Raw genomic sequence first — 18,714 nt, forward strand, 5'->3', positions numbered from 1 at the left:
CAGACAACTTCTAACATCTGGTAACCCAGACAACTTCTAACATCTGGTAGACCAGACAACTTCTAACATCTGGTAAACCAGACAACTTCTAACATCTGGTAAACCAGACAACTTCTAACATCTGGTAAACCAGACAAATTCTAACATCTGGTAAACCAGACAACTTCTAACATCTGGTAAACCAGACAACTTCTAACATCTGGTAAACCAGACAACTTCTAACATCTGGTAGACCAGACAACATCTAACATCTGGTAAACCAGACAACTTCTAACATCTGGTAGACCAGACAACATCTAACATCTGGTAGACCAGACAACATCTAATATCTGGTAGACCAGACAACATCTAACATCTGGTAGACCAGACAACATCTAACATCTGGTAGACCAGACAACATCTAACATCTGGTAGACCAGACAACACAACATCTAACATCTGGTAGACCAGACAACATCTAACATCTGGTAGACCAGACAACTTCTAACATCTGGCAGACCAGACAACTTCTAACATCTGGTAGACCAGACAACATCTAACATCTGGTAGATCAGACAACATCTAATATCTGGTAGACCAGACAACAACTAACAACAGACGAAACAAAACACTACAGAATGCAAAGACAACTTTCAGAAATGTGTACTTTCAATTGCTCCTAGTCATAGGAGTGGCAGTTAGAGCGTTGGACTAGTAACCTAAAGGTTGCAAGATTGAATCCCTGAGCTGACAAGGTAAACATCTGTCGTTCTGCCCCTGAACAAGGCAGTTAACCCACTGTTCCTAGGCCGTCATTGAAAAGAAGAATTTGTTCTTAACTAACATGCCTAGTTAAATAAAGGTAAAAACATGTAAAAAATAAATATATCATTATAGACTTTCCTTAATATAAATTATATTGTGTAATGGAAGTTGAGAGCATAGAAAGTCTACAGGCATTGGTAAAAGTTGTGATGCTTTGGGTTTGACTGCTATGGGAGGTCTTCTTGCTTGGAAAGAGAGTTTTGTGTTGTGTGGTTTTGCTTTACCTCTGAACTCCACTCAGTATAATCTCTCTCTCTCTCTCTCTCTCTCTCTCTCTCTCTCTCTCGCTCTCTCTCTCTATCTCACTCTCTCTCTCTCTCTCTCTCTCTCTCTCGTGCTCGCTCGCTTTCCTTAAACCCCCCTTACCCCCATCCTGCCCCCTATCCTCTTCCCTTCCCATTGGGCGTTCCTAGAACACTGAAGGGCCAATCAGAGCTCAGCTCTTGACCCCTCTGTGCCCAGCCTGTTAGGGGATTTCTGTGTACATAAACTTTTTCTATTTTTTTTCTCTAAACCCTTGTTCAGCCCTCGAAGTGCGGAGCAGATGGAAAGAGTGTTGATGAAAGAAAGAGAGAGATAGAAAGTCAGGGTGAAACCATGCCGTATCTGAGGAAGCCTAGTGAGCGTAGTGACCGAGCCTGACGACCTGATCACCCCAGACAACCAGGAAAGAGCAGTCTGGTCAACCTCAAGACCCGGACATACACACTTCCAACAGGAGAAAGAGAAATAAACAGAGAGAGAGAGTGAGAGAGAGAGAGAGCGAGACAGAGATAGAGAGCGCGAAAGAGAGAGAGGAGAACGCCAGATGTGTGAGAGAGAGCAGAGAGAAGGAGATGCTCAGAGAGAGCGGACAGTGACCAGAAAGGAGACCAGAGGAAGAAAGAGAAACGAAAGAGACCACTGAGAGAGTGCCTGGGGTAGTGCTGAAATCTGGATTGTCTGTAAAGGGGTGTTTGACTTTTGCTTCTGTGGCTCTGATAGACAACGGGAGCTCTGAGAAACAGTTTGGGGGAGTTCTGTGTTTCACTCTGCCAACAGTATTACCTGTGTGTGGAAGCGAGACTGCTTCAGGTGTTCTGAAGAGGACAAAATAGTAGCCAAAGAAAAGGAGGACAGAAAGAGGACAGATAAATAAAAAGGAAAGAAAGCTATACATTTAGAAAGAAAGAACAAGAAGTAACCAGAGAGTAAGAGAGAAAAACAAAGCTAGAGACAGTCTATAACAGATAGACATAAAGACAGGATGGCAAACTCAGGATTCCAGTTACTGGGTTACTTCCTGGCATTGGGTGGTTGGATAGGCATCATCTCCACCACGGCTCTGCCCCAGTGGAAGCAGTCTTCGTACGCGGGCGACGCCATCATCACGGCGGTGGGGCTCTATGAGGGCCTGTGGATGAGCTGTGCCTCCCAGAGTACAGGACAGGTGCAGTGCAAGGTGTTTGACTCCATGCTGTCACTGGACGGTGAGTAGGACATCATAACGATCACTCCTACACTTGTGACCTGTCATTATCTGTCTTTCTATATTTCTCTCTCTCTTTCCCTGCCCCAGCATTGCATCTTGAACAAATCCGCTCTCTCTCTCTCTCTCTATATGTATATATATATATGTATAGAGAGAGAGAGAGATCCTGTTATGGACAGTTGTGTATCTGGAGTTGGTCATTATGAGATGCCTTATTCACTCATAACAGATCTGTTTACCCGATTCCCAACACGGGCAATTAACTGGGTTGATTTATAGAGGAAGTGTTTGAAGAAACATCATGATCAAATGATCAATTAGACTATTTGTATGATTCAGCAACTGAATGCATAAACAGTTCATAAAACAATCTAACTAATCCAACTGTCTGGAACACATTAAAGTCAGGCATAAATCTATTAGATAAAAAGTGCTGCTGTTGGCATGTTTAATTAGGAGAGGGAGGGAAGGAGGTAGGGAGGGCGGGAGGGAGGGGTGAGAAAGAGAGAAAGAGGTAGAGGGAGAGAAAGAGAGAGAGAGAGGGAGAGAGAAAGAAAGAGAGAGTGGGAGAGAGAGAGGGAGAGAGGAATGTGGGGTTCAGGCATAAATTAGCCCTGAATATGAGGTTCCTGGCATCTCCAATCTGTTTAGCATAGACCTACTGACTCATAATTAATGGCAGGCAGATGACATAAATTCACCCGTCTTTTCTCTCCACTGATTACCCCATTAGGGTAATGAAAAGCTACAGGGGGAGGACTTGGTCAAATAATTTGTCTGTAAATCAGAATGGTCGACACCCTTTGGAGTTTTCTGTTTTTGTTTTAGTTTTATTAAGAGACACGGATACGCATGTTACTCCCTGTGACCCACACCGCCCCAAAACAACAAATCAGGCTAACGTTTGGCCGCTGTGCAATTCATTATATCAAAACATTTTCTGCGAGTGGTGAGCTCGAGCTTGGTCTCCTTTGCTCATCGGAGTAATAAAAACAGAGTATTGTCCCTGTGATGAATAGTGGTTGTTTGGAGAAGAAAAGCCCAGTGTTGAGCCAAACATCAGAGATATTCTCAGAATGTGCTCTGTCTTCCCCACACACACGCATTGTTCCTGTCCGGCCCTAACACACCCTGTGTGTGTGTTTGTGTGAGTGGAAAACGAGCGAGTGAGAGCAAACAGCATAACACACTTTGGTACCAACTTTTGAAAAGTTTACCCCATGCAATACTAACATGGCTTCTGCTACTTGTTGCTGTCTGGTCAAGCAAGGCATGTTGTTGAGTGTAGGTCAGGTAACAAATCAAATTTCAATCAATCAAATTCATTTTTAAGCCCTTCTTACATCAGCTGATGTCACAAAGTGCTGTACAGAAACCCAGACTATGAGGGGTGGCCAGTCCTCTTCTGGCTGTGCCGGGTAGAGAGGAACCAGGCTATGAGGGGTGGCCAGTCCTCTTCTGGCTGTGCCGGGTAGAGAGGAACCAGGCTAAGAGATGAAATCAATGAACTGAACCATTTGGCACGTACTCACTCTTTTCCACTGTTGAGTGAACTCATGGTCTTACCAACATCTCTTCCTGTTATGGTATTTCAGACTCAGTACTGGTCTTGGATACAAAGTGTGTGTGTGCTCAAGCATGTGTAATGGTGTGTGTGTGTGTGTGTGTGTGTGTGTGTGTGTGTGTTAGGCAGTTCCTGCAGGTGCTTTTCATATTGTGCTAAATGAACCCTTCTCCTTCACTACACAGCATGAGGAACATGTGATGAGGTCTAGTTGTTCACCAGACTGTGTTGTTGCAGTGGTGGAGTGTACCAAAGCACTGCAGTGGAAACTGATGGACTTTTTTCAGATTCTGATTAATTGCCCTTAAAAAGGCAATTCATTTTCAAAACCTGTGACAATGTAAACATATCGAAGCTGTGAGAAACTGTTCGGAGAGACTTATGTCAAGATCTGCACACTAGAAGGATATAAATCAGGATACTACTCCTTGTACAGATAGAACAATTCCAGAAGTATCTTGAGGTTTTTTACACCGTCTTATCCTGCTTTGTTTCACTATAGTCTGAACAGTGGTGCTGAATGAACAGTTCTTCTACTTGTTGCTGTCTCAGAGTCTCAGAGGCAGATACTGCCTGGTATTGGTCACAAACCATCGAAGCTCTCAGTTCTCTGGGCTCTGCAGTGAATGAAACCTCTGTACTGCACTAGGCAGTGTACAATACCACACAAGCACTGGTGCTATACAGGACACAACAGGGTCATTAAACAATATACAGTTGAAGTCGGAAGTTTATATACACTTAGGTTAGAGTCATTAAAACTCGTTTTTCAACCACTCCACAAATTTCTTGTTAACAAACTATAGTTTTGGCAAGTCGGTTAGGACATCTACTTTGTGCACAACACAAGTCTTTTTCCCAACAATTGTTTACAGACAGATTATTTCACTTATAATTCACTGTATCACAATTCCAGTGGGTCAGGAGTTTACATACACTAAGTTAACTGTGCCTTTAAACAGCTTGGAAAATTCCAGAAAATTATGTCACGGCTTTAGAAGTTTTTGATAGGCTAAATGACATAATAAGAGTCAATTGGAGGTGTACCTATGGATGTATTTCAAGGCTTACCTTCAAACTCAGTGCCTCTTTGCTTGACATCATGGGAAAATCAGAAGAAATCAGCCAAGACCTCAGAAAAGACCTCCACAAGTCTGGTTCATCCTTGGGAGCAATTTCCAAACGCCTGAAGGTACCACGTTCATCTGTACAAACAAAAGTACGGAAGTATAAACACAATGGGACCATGCAGCCGTCATACCGCTCATGAAGGAGAAGCGTTCTGTCTCCTAGAAATGAGCGTACGTTGGTGCGAAAAGTGCAAATCAATCCCAGAACAACAGTAAAGGACATTGTGAAGGTGCTGGAGGAAACAGGTACAAAAGTATCTATATCGACAATAAAATGAGTCCTAAATCGACATAACCTGAAAGGTCGCTCAGCAAGGAAGAAGCCACTGCTCCAACACCGCCATTAAAAAGCCAGACTATGGTTTGCAACTGCACATGGAGACAAAGATTGTACTTTTTGGAAAAATGTCCTCTGGTCTGATGAAACAAAAATAAAACTGTTTGGCCCTAATGACCATCGTTGTGTTTGGAGGAAAAAGCCGGAGGCGAACAAGCTGAAGAACACCATCCCAACCGTGAAGCACGGGGGTGGTAGCATCATGTTGTGGGGTTGCTTTGCTGCAGGAGGGACTGGTCCACTTCACAAAATAGATGGCATCATGAGGTAGGAAAATTATGTGGATATATTGAAGCAAATCTCAAGACATCAGTCAGGAAGTTAAAGCTTGGTCGCAAATGGGTCTTCCAAATGGACAATGACCCCAAGCATACTTCCAAAGTTGTGGCAAAATGTGTGTATGTAAACTTCTGACTTCAACTGTAGGTAAATTGTAGCCAACTTCAGAGATGGATGCCATATTGCTGCTTCTGTTCAATCACTAATGTGTCAACATTTTCCAGAAGATGCTAAAATGGCTGCCATGGAATCATGTTATGTCATCTCAGTGACATCATGCTTTTTGGATGACAGAATAATGTCCAAACTCTCCCTATCTGGCTCTGGGGAAGAAGAAGCACTGTACAGCTAAGTTACTGTACTACTGTTAGATGAGTGCAACTGGTTTTGCCAGGTTTCAGGACCAGGGTATCCTTTTGAGGTGAACATCAAAGAGGGTTCTCTTTTCTTGACAGCTTAGTGTTGAATACTGTCCAAGTCGTAGAGCACTCTCTCCTACAGTCTAATGAATACACAGACTATGGTGTGGTCGGAGATACAGAATAACCTGGGCAGGAGACTCCATATTGGCACAATGACATCTATACTGACATCAACGATATTTACAGTATTGTCTAGGTAAACATTTGAACTGTCAAATAATGTTTGGTGGCAACATGGAGGGATAGTTTGAACTCTATACAGCTCTGGATATTACAGTGGAATATCTTACCACCAGCCCACACAGACTGATGAGATGGTGGATGGTCTGATGTCCCCCCTCCCATCACACCATGCTCTCATCCCCTGTTATCCTGCTGGCTATTGTGAGGTCATCAGTAGAGATAGTAGCAGCTATGTACGTGCACACATTGTTCATCTCCCTCTCCTACCCACCCTCCCTCGCTCTCTCTCTCTCTCTCTTTCCCTTTCTCTCTCTCTCTCTCTCTCTCTCTCTCTCTCTCTCTCTCTCTCTCTCTCCCTCACTCACTCACTCACTCACTCACTCACTCACTCACTCCAGTAGTTTGCTGTCTTTCTATCCAGTATCCCGCTCTCTCTCTCGCTCTCTCTCTAGTAGTTTGCTGTCCCTCTCTCTCTCTCTCTCTCTCTCTCTCTCTCTCTCTCTCTCTCTCTCTCTCTCTCTCTCTCTCTCTCTCTCACTCCAGTAGTTTGCTGTCTTTCTATCCAGTATCCCCCTCTCTCTCTCTCTAGTATATCGCTCTCTCCCCCTCTCTCTCTCTCTCTCCCTCTCTCCAGTATCTCTCTCTCTCTCCAGTAGTTCGCTGTCTCTCTTTCTCTCTCCAGTAGTTAGATGTCTCTCTATCCAGTATCTCTCTCTCTCTCTCTCTCTCTCTCTCTCTCTCTCTCTCTCTCTCTCTCTCTCTCTCTCTCTCTCTCCAGTAGTTGTCTGTCTCTCTATCCAGTATCTCTCTCTCTCTCTCTCTCTCTCTCTCTCTCTCTCTCTCTCTCTCTCTCTCTTTCCAGTAGTTCGCTGTCTCTCTCTCTCTAGTATCTCTCTCTCTCTCTCTCTGTCTATAGCTATTCAGTTTGTGTTTTGTTCCCCTCCTACTGGACAGGAGTGCTGCTATGGCCCTTTGTGCTGTAGATGTCAAATATGCTTCTAAGGCTGAAGGCTCACATGACAATCATCATCCATATATCAGTGCCCCTAAGCTTATTCTACACTATTCCACAAAGCTTGTGTCACACTGACATTTACATTAATAGAATGAAGGTAGTTGTTTGAATGTTTTTCTGTTTTAATGGAGTGGGCAAACCATTGTTACGTATGAAGTCCCAAATCATCCCACAAAGGACAATTTCCATCGTCCATATCCACACACACACACACACACACACACACACACACACACACACACACACACACACACACACACACACACACACACACACACACACACACACACACACACACACACACACACACACACACAGCTTGTGCCTACCAGCATTGACACAGGGTAGAGTATAGTGGGAGGAACACACACACGTCCTTGACTCCTCTATTAGTCCGTTGATCAGAGTGGTGCCTTGTACAGCCAGCCCAAACTCCCCACACACTGGATGAAAGAGAGAATGGAGAAAGAGAAAATAAAACCTCTTTCTCTCATAAACCATTAAAATTCTCCTTGAAGTAGATCCTGCCACACATAAATCTAAGTTCAAAGGCCATCTTCCCATCACTAGCCCTTTCAGAGTGTTTTCCCATCAATGTAAATTATGACTTAAGTTTGTTGGAAAGGCTATTGTTCTCAGTGGTATTTTACATATATTTTCTCACACTGTCAGTGTCAGTATTCAATTTTACTATGTAGTTCTCCTATTCTATTCTATTCTATCATATCCTATTCTATTATATTCTATCATATCCTATTCTACAGTAATTTGATCTGCTGAGAGATTACAATCCAGTGTAGCTCAGTTGGTAGAGCATGGCACTTGCAACACCAGGGTTGTGGGTCAAATTCCCATTGGGGACCATTACGAAGAAAGCATGAAAATATACGCACTTGCTACTTACTGTAAGTCGCTCTGGATAAGAGTGTCTGCTGAACGACTCAAATGTAAATAATTGTAGTTTTGCACTGTCAGTTCTTGGCAGTAGCTGTGGTTTTACAGTCTGTTGTCTTGTGTGTTGTTAGGGGTGATGTTCAGGGATTGAAAGGGCTCTACTAGTGGCAAATGAATCTTTATATATTGTTGTAGTTTCATTTGTTGGCAACACTGTAGAAATGTGTAATGTATGATGCAGATATGTGTTGCTGTGTTCATGGTTAATGCTCGTGTTGATCTAACATTGAGCTGTGAACTTGGTGTCTTGTCTGCAGTTTGTAAGGTCTTGGTGAGTGCATTAACGCAGTATTAGTGTTGTACTGGTGTTTTTTTTCACATTCTGTTAGTGGAGTCTCTGTTGTCAGGGCTGCTGTGTGAGTGTGTGTTGCAGGCCGCAGTGTCTGATCACCGTGGCGACAACCCTGTGAAAACAATCCCGCTTTGTGACAAAGCCACACTAATCCCACTGTGTGAAACATGTAACACGGGCCCTCCTACAGTGTGTGTGTGTGTGTGACAGAAAATGAGTATGTATGTTTCTGTGTGCACGTCGTTTCCTCCCACAGAATGTATCCGTATGTTTATGCATTTGTGTGTGTGCGTGTGTGAATGAGTAAATATGTCAAATGTCCCGCCCACTGAGTTATGTGTGTGTTATCCATGGAAAACTGAGCGGTGAAACCCCTGTGGTTTGATTTTGAATGATTGAGTGGGACAGTTAAGTCTAAGACTGATGTTATTATTCCATTGTGTACCATGGAAGTGGGAAACAAAATGAGTTCTTAAAGAGAAGAGAGGGAGAGAGAGCGAGATAGAAGGATAGAGAGAAAGACAGAGAAAACAATAAGGAGATGAGAGACAAAGAGGCAGATAGTATGAGTGAGGGAGAACGAAGAGAGGAGGATAATATGTCTTTTTTTTGTCTCCAGTTTTGTGTTAAAACGTTTTCTTAAGAAGTTGACTTCTGCTTTCATATTGGTTTACAATGTGGTGGTTGTGTTTTGATTGGTTGCTTTTCCAGTGATGTTTTGCACAGAAATCTCTGTTCCTGTTAGGTCCGTCGTTGAATGAGTGAGACCAAAGCGCAGAGTGGAAAGTGTTCATGATAATTTAATAATGAAACACCGACAAACCAACAAAACATATACGACCGTAACGTTCTGCAGGGCTAGACAGCTGCTGTGAAAACTCAAGACCCCACAAACTAGGGTGGAAAACAGGCTGCCTAAGTATGACTCCCAATCAGAGACAACGATAGACAGCTGCCTCTGATTGAGAACCCTACCCGGCCAACAAAGAAATATAAAACTAGAATGCCCACCCAAATCACACCCAGACCTAACCAAATAGAGAAATAAAAAGTCTCTCTAAGTTCAGGGCGTGACAGTTCCACTCCTGTTCTGCCCCAATTTAACCCATGAGAAATCTAGACATTTAATATGTGTAGATATGATATACCTATATATATACCAGGCTGTGTAGATATTTTATATGTGTATACCAGGCTGTGTAGATATTTTATATACCAGGCTGTGTAGATATTTTACATGTATATACCAGGCTGTGTAGATATTTTAAATACATATACCAGGCTGTGTAGATATTTTATATATAACTTTAACTTCCTGACAGATGTCTTGAGATGTTGCTTCAATATATCCACATCATTTTCCTCACTCATGATGCCATTTATTTTGGGAAGTGCACTAGTCCCTCTCGCAGCAAAGCACCCCCACAACATGATGCTGCCACCCCAGTGCTTCACGTTTGGGATGTTGTTCTTCGGCTTGCAAGCATCCCCTTTTTCCTCCAAACATAACGATGGTCATTAGGGCCAAACAGTTTTATTTTTGTTTCATCAGACCAGAGGACATTTCTCGAAAAAATACGATCTTTGTCCACATGTGCAGTTGCAAACCGTAGTCTGGCTTTTTAATGGCGGTTTTGGAGCAGTGGCTTCTTCCTTGCTAAGCGGCCATTCAGGTTATGTCGATATAGGACTCCTTTTACTGTGGCTATAGATACTTTTGCACCTGTTTCCTCCAGCATCTTCACAAGGTCCTTTGCTGTTGTTCTGGGACTGATTTGCACTTTTCGCATCAAAGTACGCTCATCTCTAGGAGACAGAATGCGTCTCCTTCTTGAGCGGTATGACGGCTGCATGGTCCCATAGTGTTTATACTTGCGTACTATTGTTTGTACAGATGAACGTGGTACCTTCAGGCATTTGGACATTTCTCCCAAGGATGAACCAGACTTGTGGAGGTCAACAATTGTTTTTCTGAGGTCTTGGCTGATTTCTTTTGATTTTCCCATGATGTCAAGCAAAGAGGCACTGAGTTTGAAGGTAGGCCTTGAAATACATCCACAGGTACACTTCCAATTGACTCAATTGATTCCAATTGATGTCAATTAGCCTATCAGAAGCTTCTAAAGCCATGACATCATTTTCTGGAATTTTCCAAGCTGTTTAAAGGCACATTCAACTTAGTGCATGTACATTTCTAACCCACTGGAATTGTGATATGGTGAATTATAAGTGAAATAATCTGTCTGTAAACAATTGTTGGAAAAATGACTTGTGTCATACACAAAGTAGATGTCCTAACCGACTTGCCAAAACTATAGTTTCTTTCCAAGAAATGTGGGGATTGGTTGAAAAACTAGTTTTAATGACTCCAACCTAAGTGTATGTAAACTTCCGACTTCAACTGTATATACAGTGCCTTGCGAAAGTATTCGGCCCCCTTGAACTTTGCGACCTTTTGCCACATTTCAGGCTTCAAACATAAAGATATAAAACTGTATTTTTTTGTGAAGAATCAACAACAAGTGGGACACAATCATGAAGTGGAACGACATTTATTGGATATTTCTAACTTTTTTAACAAATCAAAAACTGAAATATTGGGCGTGCAAAATTATTCAGCCCCTTTACTTTCAGTGCAGCAAACTCTCTCCAGAAGTTCAGTGAGGATCTCTGAATGATCCAATGTTGACCTAAATGACTAATGATGATAAATACAATCCACCTGTGTGTAATCAAGTCTCTGTATAAATGCACCTGCACTGTGATAGTCTCAGAGGTCCGTCAAAAGCGCAGAGAGCATCATGAAGAACAAGGAACACACCAGGCAGGTCCGAGATACTGTTGTGAAGAAGTTTAAAGCCGGATTTGGATACAAAAAGATTTCCCAAGCTTTAAACATCCCAAGGAGCACTGTGCAAGCGATAATATTGAAATGGAAGGAGTATCAGACCACTGCAAATCTTTGCAAATCTAAACTTTCAGCTCATACAAGGAGAAGACTGATCAGAGATGCAGCCAAGAGGCCCATGATCACTCTGGATGAACTGCAGAGATCTACAGCTGAGGTGGGAGACTCTGTCCATAGGACAACAATCAGTCGTATATTGCACAAATCTGGCCTTTATGGAAGAGTGGCAAGAAGAAAGCCATTTCTTAAAGATATCCATAAAAAGTGTTGTTTAAAGTTTGCCACAAGCCACCTGGGAGACACACCAAACTTGTGGAAGAAGGTGCTCTGGTCAGATGAAACCAAAATTGAACTTTTTGGCAACAATGCAAGACGTTATGTTTGGCGTAAAAGCAACACAGCACATCACCCTGAACACACCATCCCCACTGTCAAACATGGTGGTGGCAGCATCATGGTTTGGGCCTGCTTTTCTTCAGCAGGGACAGGGAAGATGGTTAAAATTGATGGGAAGATGGATGGAGCCAAATACAGGACCATTCTGGAAGAACCTGATGGAGTCTGCAAAAGACCTGAGACTGGGACGGAGATTTGTCTTCCAACAAGACAATGATCCAAAACATAAAGCAAAATCTACAATGGAATGGTTCAAAAATAAACATATCCAGGTGTTAGAATGGCCAAGTCAAAGTCCAGACCTGAATCCAATCGAGAATCTGTGGAAAGAACTGAAAACTGCTGTTCACAAATGCTCTCCATCCAACCTCACTGAGCTCGAGCTGTTTTGCAAGGAGGAATGGGAAAAATGTCAGTCTCTCGATGTGCAAAACTGATAGAGACATACCCCAAGCGACTTACAGCTGTAATCGCAGCAAAAGGTGGCGCTACAAAGTATTAACTTAAGGGGGCTGAATAATTTAGCACGCCCAATTTTTCAGTTTTTGATTTGTTAAAAAAGTTTGAAATATCCAATAAATGTCGTTCCACTTCATGATTGTGTCCCACTTGTTGTTGATTCTTCACAAAAAAATACAGTTTTATATCTTTATGTTTGAAGCCTGAAATGTGGCAAAAGGTCATGGAGTAATGCAATGCACTGTATATATACCAGGCTGTGTGTAGATATTCTCGCTCTCTTTCTCTCTCTCTCTCTCTCAAATGCAAATTACTTAAAAATCATACAATGTGATTTTCTGGATTTTGTTTTAGATTCCGTCTCTCACAGTTGAAGTTTACCTATGATAAAAAAATTATAGACCTCTACATGCTTTGTAAGTAGGAAAACCTGCAAAATCGGCAGTGTATCAAATACTTGTTCTCCCCACTGTATGTATACATATATATATATATATACCAGGCTGTATGTAGATTTTGTACATAAATATACCAGGCTGTGTAGATATTCTGTTTGTACCCTGTAGTCTGTCTGATCTCCTTGCCATCTGAAGCCGAGTACCACTGCCTTAACAGTCCCATTCTGTTGTCCTCTCTCTTCCCCTCTTTCTGTCATTCCCTTGACCCTCTCAACACTTGTTTCTCTCCCTGCTACCACTCTGCCCTATATTCATATATTTCCCCTCTTTTCTTTTCTCCTCTCACCTCTTCTCCCATCTCTCTGCCTTCATCTATTCTTTTGTCTTCTCTCATCCTCTTCTTTCACCCCTCCCCCTCTATCCACAGTTCACATCCAGACGTGTCGTGCTCTTATGGTGGTGTCCGTGCTGCTGGGCTTCATAGGAATGATAGTGAGTGTGGTGGGGATGAAGTGCACTAAGGTGGGCGACAATAACCCCGCCTCCAAGGGGCTCATCGCTGTGTCTGGAGGAGCCCTCTTTCTACTCGCAGGTGAGACCACTATCAGGTGACCACCATGTGACTGTCATGTGATTAAAGAAACAAACAGAACTCTGGAGCAAGGGTGTGGGCACCTGCATGATAACACTGATTTACACTGTGTAATGTTAGTCATGTGACCACTATACTGTGTAGCTTGCTGTTTTTTTTACCACCTCAACACCCACAAATTAATCGGCTATTAGAAAATATATACTGGTGAAGTACCACTCCCTAAGTTTAAGGTTCAGGCACTACAGTGAGTTGTACTTAAGAGCTTGTTATCTCTATCATTTATAAGTGTTCACTATCTTACTCTCACTTTTACTGTTTGAGTGGAACCAGTCTTTCAGGGCTCATGTCTTGCATTCCTCTGATCAGAAACTCTCACCAGCGGTCTTCTGGGTAATAAGGGTCCCAGCTGTAAACAGGAAGTGGTGATTTTTGGACACATTAGCTCCATGACCTTAGAGACAACCATGAGCCTGACAGAAAGAATAACAACCTCAGAGTCATTACACAGAGTGCTTTTACTGCTGCACTGTGTGTGTGTGTGTGTGTGTGTGTGTGTGTGTGTGTGTGTGTGTGTGTGTGTTCTTGTTTAGATTCATAATGTGATGTTGTTCCCCCCTCCTCTCTCTTTCTCTCTTCCTCTCTATGCAGGTCTGTGTACGCTGGTGTCCGTGTCCTGGTACGCAACTCAGGTGTCCTATCATTTCTTCAACCCAAACACGCCGGTCAATGCCAGGTAACCCTATCACACTGGTCACACACTGTATCTACCACTCAGTTTGTCTCTGAGTAATAGATAACATGTCTAATAGTACTGTAAAAAAGGATATTAAAGACAGATTTGACCATTTACACTGCAGGTATGAGTTTGGGTCAGCCCTGTTCGTGGGATGGGCGGCGGCCAGCTTGACGGTTTTGGGTGGATCCTTCCTGTGCTGCTCCTGCTCTAATGAGGAGAGGCGAGGGCAGCAGTACTACCGCCAATCACAACCATCCACAGCCAGGGAGTACGTGTAAACTTGCCCCCTCCCAGCAGCCACCCAAACAGAGAGTAGAGGCCACACTTTGCTCCTCCCTTTTTCTCTTTAACTGATGTGTAAAGCTTACACACACACACACACACACACACACACACACACACAAGCACAGTCTCCACCTTTGGATTTTAGAAACTTTTAGGAATTCAGAGGCTTTTATTACATTACATTACATTACATTACATTACATAATGCCATTTATTCTATGGAACATATTCTTGAGCTGAAACTTGTACATTTTATTGCAATACATGTCGTTGAGAGAATGGTCATTTTGCTCAATTATCCTTTTAAAGCGTTTTATGTTTATCACATCTGGCATGTGGCTTAAAAGTAATTAAATGTAACTAAATCAAGTATTGGAAAAGTAATTACTGTGTAGAGGAGACATAGGAATTGTTTTATGGCAGAATGCCTGAAGGTAAATTGTGGGACAAACACGATCATAGAAAAATTAAACAATTTCGTGGTTTGGTTAGCATGTCCTATACTTGCTGGTTGGAGCTGTGTCTATGTGTGTGTTGCTTTGTGTCTTCTAACACATTTTAACATTCCAATCGAATATAGTTGACATCATACAGGGCTGACATTCCAAATAGAACAGAAAATCTTCTCTGGGCTATTTTGATGCGGTTTGGATAAGCAGCATTTTATGATGTCATCAGTTCGAATCAGATATACAGAAAAGGGTCAAATATGTGAGCTAAAATAAATGTTGTTTTAACGAGAGAGAGTCGCCGGTCATTGCATGCCTTAACGTCACGTTCCATTTGTTAACACATCCGTGCAAGTCTACCCAATATCCATCATCCATGTGTTCTATACCTCAGAGACTGGCTGACCTCTTATAAAAACCGACTGTTATAAAAACCGTCAGATTCAGTTAAACTCATGCTTTTATTCCTTGTGTGCTCTATAGGCAAACACTCTTAAATAAAACATACATTTTTAATGGACATTGAAATTCTATTTTATACTACTCTATTCTATGCTAAATACTGTACTTTCAGTCACTCACTGAGCCTCTGCTCAGGCCATCTAGACCTCCTGAACCCCAACTCAACCCACGCATTTCTCTGCTTGAATCCACCACCCACAACTCTGACTCTTCATCGCTCTTGATCATAATTAATTTGGGTAAAAGGGTTGGTTAAATGTGCTTCCGTTAACAGAACCATTGAACTTTTAAAAGAACTGTTCCATGCCCCCCGTTTTCTGGTCATCTGGCCCCTCTCCTTAGTAAAGTCCTTGTGTATGGAGTGTTCCATTGTACTCAGAATGAGGGTACATAGGTCTGAAGGACCTCCTACACTTCTGCTAAATGAAAGGGGGAGGCTGACCATTACAAGCCTGTCAACAACAGATGTCCTCTAAGAGTCATTACCAAATTACAAATGTGACTGAACTAGCTAAAAGCCAAAAGAAAATAAATAAATATTTGTTATGTTTTTTGTAACTTTGTGTGTACCTAAAGTAGGTCTTACTGATCTGAAACAGCTAGTTTACTTACTAGCCATTACTTTTTTCTTATTTTCAATGATTTTAAATATGTTTAAGTGTTTTCAAAATGAACAATAAAGTGCTGAACCACCATCAACAATATTATCCAGAAACGTTTCTATTAAAGACCTCAACTCCCAAACCTCAAATGAATAGGTATATGTCAACAATAAGCCAAGAGTTGCTAGCTGTCAGATTAACATGTTTCTGGTTTCAACACGACCAGTTTCTTTATTCAATGTAAGAGAAAGGTTCAGCAACTAGTTGGAAACCTGGAAAGGTTACGTGTCTAACACCCTGCTTTATGGTTTATAAAACATGGCCCTTTATTGGCTTTTATTAAGAATAAAAACAGAAAACAGAAAAACAAAGCAAAACCAGCCATCATAAACCCAACACATTTGGACATAATATCTGATCAATTCCATGCCATAGAACAAATTACATTACAAATGATCTGTGCGCTGTGACTCATCAGCATCCACCAATTTCTCCATCCTTAACCCTTAATTTAGGATCAACAACCTTTCTCTTTCAAAAACACTTCAACCATCTTCACTCAGTAACTAATCACAGAGCTAGCGCAGCCTAACTAGCATGCACCTCTTCACATCTAGGGCAGCCTGGATAGCTAGCATCTCTTCTAATTTTTCCTTACCTAGCATGCAATATCAAGCACTCATTCACCCACTAATACCAGAGAGCTTCCTGTAACGGTGAATCGGTGAGGTCTTGATGTGTGTCTCTCTCTCCTCTCGTCTCCTCTCGTCTAATGCTGTTCTTCTCTGCCTGTCTTCTTCTCTTCCCTAATTCAGGGCAGAGTTGTTGAGTGAGACTAGTTTCCCTGACTGACCAACCCCTGCCTGTCCCCCAGGACTGTCCGAGTTCCATTCACTGTCTCCCCTTTCCCTGTTCCTTCCTAGATTCAAAATTTGGACCTTTGTCTCTCCACTATAGTATTTGTTGCTCTTCCTCCCTCCCTCCCTCCCTCCCTCCCTCCCTCCCTCCCTCCCTCCCTCCCTCCCTCCCTTACCTCCCTCCCTCCCTCCCTCCAACCCCATACCCCATTCCTAAATGTCTGCTCCTTATCAGTGTCTGATATTAAGGGTCGACACAATGTCCGCCACCCCTTTAAGAGATTGCTTCTTCCCTTCTCCCACTTCCTGAGCCTGTTTGTAAATATAGACTCTTAAAGGATAAGTGTGGTTAGGTGGTTAGACCCCCCCCCCACCCCTTATGACTAGAGGGGCAGTATTTCACTGTATTTCAACCTGTGAACCCTTTACTAGAAAGTCCATGATATCCTTTTATCTTTTATTGACTGGACTTTAACTGAACACGTGAGACTTGTCGTGTCATTATGTTATGTTGATTTCTGCTTCACTAATATCCTGTGATTTCTGGGTTGGTAGAAATGTGCATTTTGGTTTTGTTCTCTAAGTATTCAAATGTACATTTACTGAAACATGTTTTTTCTTTTAAATTGCAGACCAAATGTTAAACATTCCCCACCAGAGAAAAAGGAGGAATACTTATAGTTTGGGCGACTCCTTTGGCCCCACGATGTGTTAGATTTTTGGCAACAGGCAAGACACTGTCTAACACAAACAGACAAGACACACTCTCTCAAAGAAAATAGAAGCAGACAAGACACTCTCAATAGAAAACATAAGCAGACAAGACACTTTCAATAGAAAAGACACTTTCAGAAAGCAAACAAAATAAATCCAGAATACACTGAATACATCTGCAGACCAACCCTAATGGGTAGCTAGTACTGTATCTTTCTTAAAGATGCCCATGTGTTAAATGTTTGTCAATGTATTTTAGAATCAGTTTTGTACACAAGCAATATTAAATGGTATTCTGCACAGGTGTTATTTGTGCTCACACATGACAAATAACTGCTATTTGGATAATTGAAAGCCAGTAAAACTGAATCTATGATTCTTTCTGTCTGTAGTCTGTCTTTAGTTTCTGGGAGAGGAAGTCATTCAGGGTGTGTTTATAGAACATAGAATACAGAAGTGCCCAGATGTTTCTACCACCACCTCCAGCCTTTCTACTACATATTCCCTACTGCAGTGCCTTATAACATGTGTTTTTGACTGTTATACACGGATCCCACAGTGTCACATCCTATGTGGACATCTGGTAAAACATATCCGTGGACGTCTTTTTCTCTTGCATGAAATGTACCATTCAGACAAACTGTTGCATGTAGTTATATCTCTGAACATGAATATGTACTGTACTGTAGCTAGTACACCACTTAGAAAACAACAGACAGACAGATTCCTAAACGTCCCTAACTGATGAGAGCGATGGCACGCTTTGTAAAAGTTGTGAGGCGGTTTGGAAGAAGTACATGTACAGTAGCCCAGATGGAGGATATTACTATACATGCATTCGATTTAGTTAAGTGCCAATATGATTTAGTGTGGATGGAAGATGTGTTTTGTTATTGACTACGGCAATTTATTCTGTACTCCGGGTGCTGAAAGCACAGTCTCCTGTACAGGTACTGTACTTAGTAACGGCCAGTTTGCTGAATGTAATCAGGTCAAACGTGTTTTTCTGTTGCCTACATTTATTTACCATGCATTTTCTTCATCTAATATTCATTATTATTATTTTAAGTATCATTTCTTTTGAAGTATACTCATGTATGTTTCTTTTAGAATAAAGTAAGAGCATAAAAACGTTGTGTTCATGCTTTGTTTGGCACACATACACCATCACCACCATCACACGCACGTAGGCACACACACACACACACACACACACACACACACACACACACACACACACACACACACACAGAGTAGTACGAGTCAGGAGTCTACGAAGGCCTCCTCCTGGGGTTCAGATATGATTTCACACCTCCTTACCCCTCCTTTTCAACCTCCCTCTCTTTCACCTCTCCCACTTTCTCTTCCACCCCAAATACCTTTCCTGCTCCCCGTCGTTCAG

At 42.1% G+C, this 18,714-nt stretch overlaps 1 protein-coding gene across 2 annotated transcripts; it reads left to right on the forward strand.

The window, feature by feature from the left end:
• The first annotated feature begins 1,242 nt into the window (after window positions 1–1,242).
• On the forward strand, window positions 1,243–18,443 carry LOC139371129 (claudin 19). Of its 2 annotated transcripts, none has more exons than XM_071111210.1 (5): window positions 1,243–2,273; window positions 13,040–13,204; window positions 13,856–13,940; window positions 14,065–14,211; window positions 17,231–18,443. In XM_071111210.1, the coding sequence occupies exons 1-5, from the start codon at window positions 2,051–2,053 to the stop codon at window positions 17,277–17,279; spliced, it is 669 nt and encodes a 222-aa protein (XP_070967311.1). In that variant the 5' UTR covers window positions 1,243–2,050; the 3' UTR covers window positions 17,280–18,443. The 2 variants fall into 2 exon arrangements, with proteins under 2 accessions (XP_070967311.1, XP_070967312.1); XM_071111211.1 differs by lacking the exon at window positions 17,231–18,443 and adding an exon at window positions 16,557–16,724 and having other exon boundaries at window positions 1,342–2,273.
• The last annotated feature ends 271 nt before the right edge of the window (window positions 18,444–18,714 follow it).

This window comes from Oncorhynchus clarkii, chromosome 17 (genome assembly GCF_045791955.1).
Source record: "Oncorhynchus clarkii lewisi isolate Uvic-CL-2024 chromosome 17, UVic_Ocla_1.0, whole genome shotgun sequence".
Lineage (NCBI taxonomy): Eukaryota > Metazoa > Chordata > Actinopteri > Salmoniformes > Salmonidae > Oncorhynchus > Oncorhynchus clarkii.

What these genes read in the sequence shown, in the direction of transcription:
- LOC139371129 (XM_071111210.1), top strand. Translation starts at nt 2,051, where the DNA reads ATGGCAAACTCAGGATTCCAGTTACTGGGTTACTTCCTGGCATTGGGT. An exon ending in AGCCCTCTTTCTACTCGCAG is followed by an intron (nt 13,205 to 13,855) that starts GTGAGACCACTA and finishes CTCTCTATGCAG; the next exon opens with GTCTGTGTACGCTGGTGTCC. An exon ending in AACACGCCGGTCAATGCCAG is followed by an intron (nt 13,941 to 14,064) that starts GTAACCCTATCA and finishes TTTACACTGCAG; the next exon opens with GTATGAGTTTGGGTCAGCCC.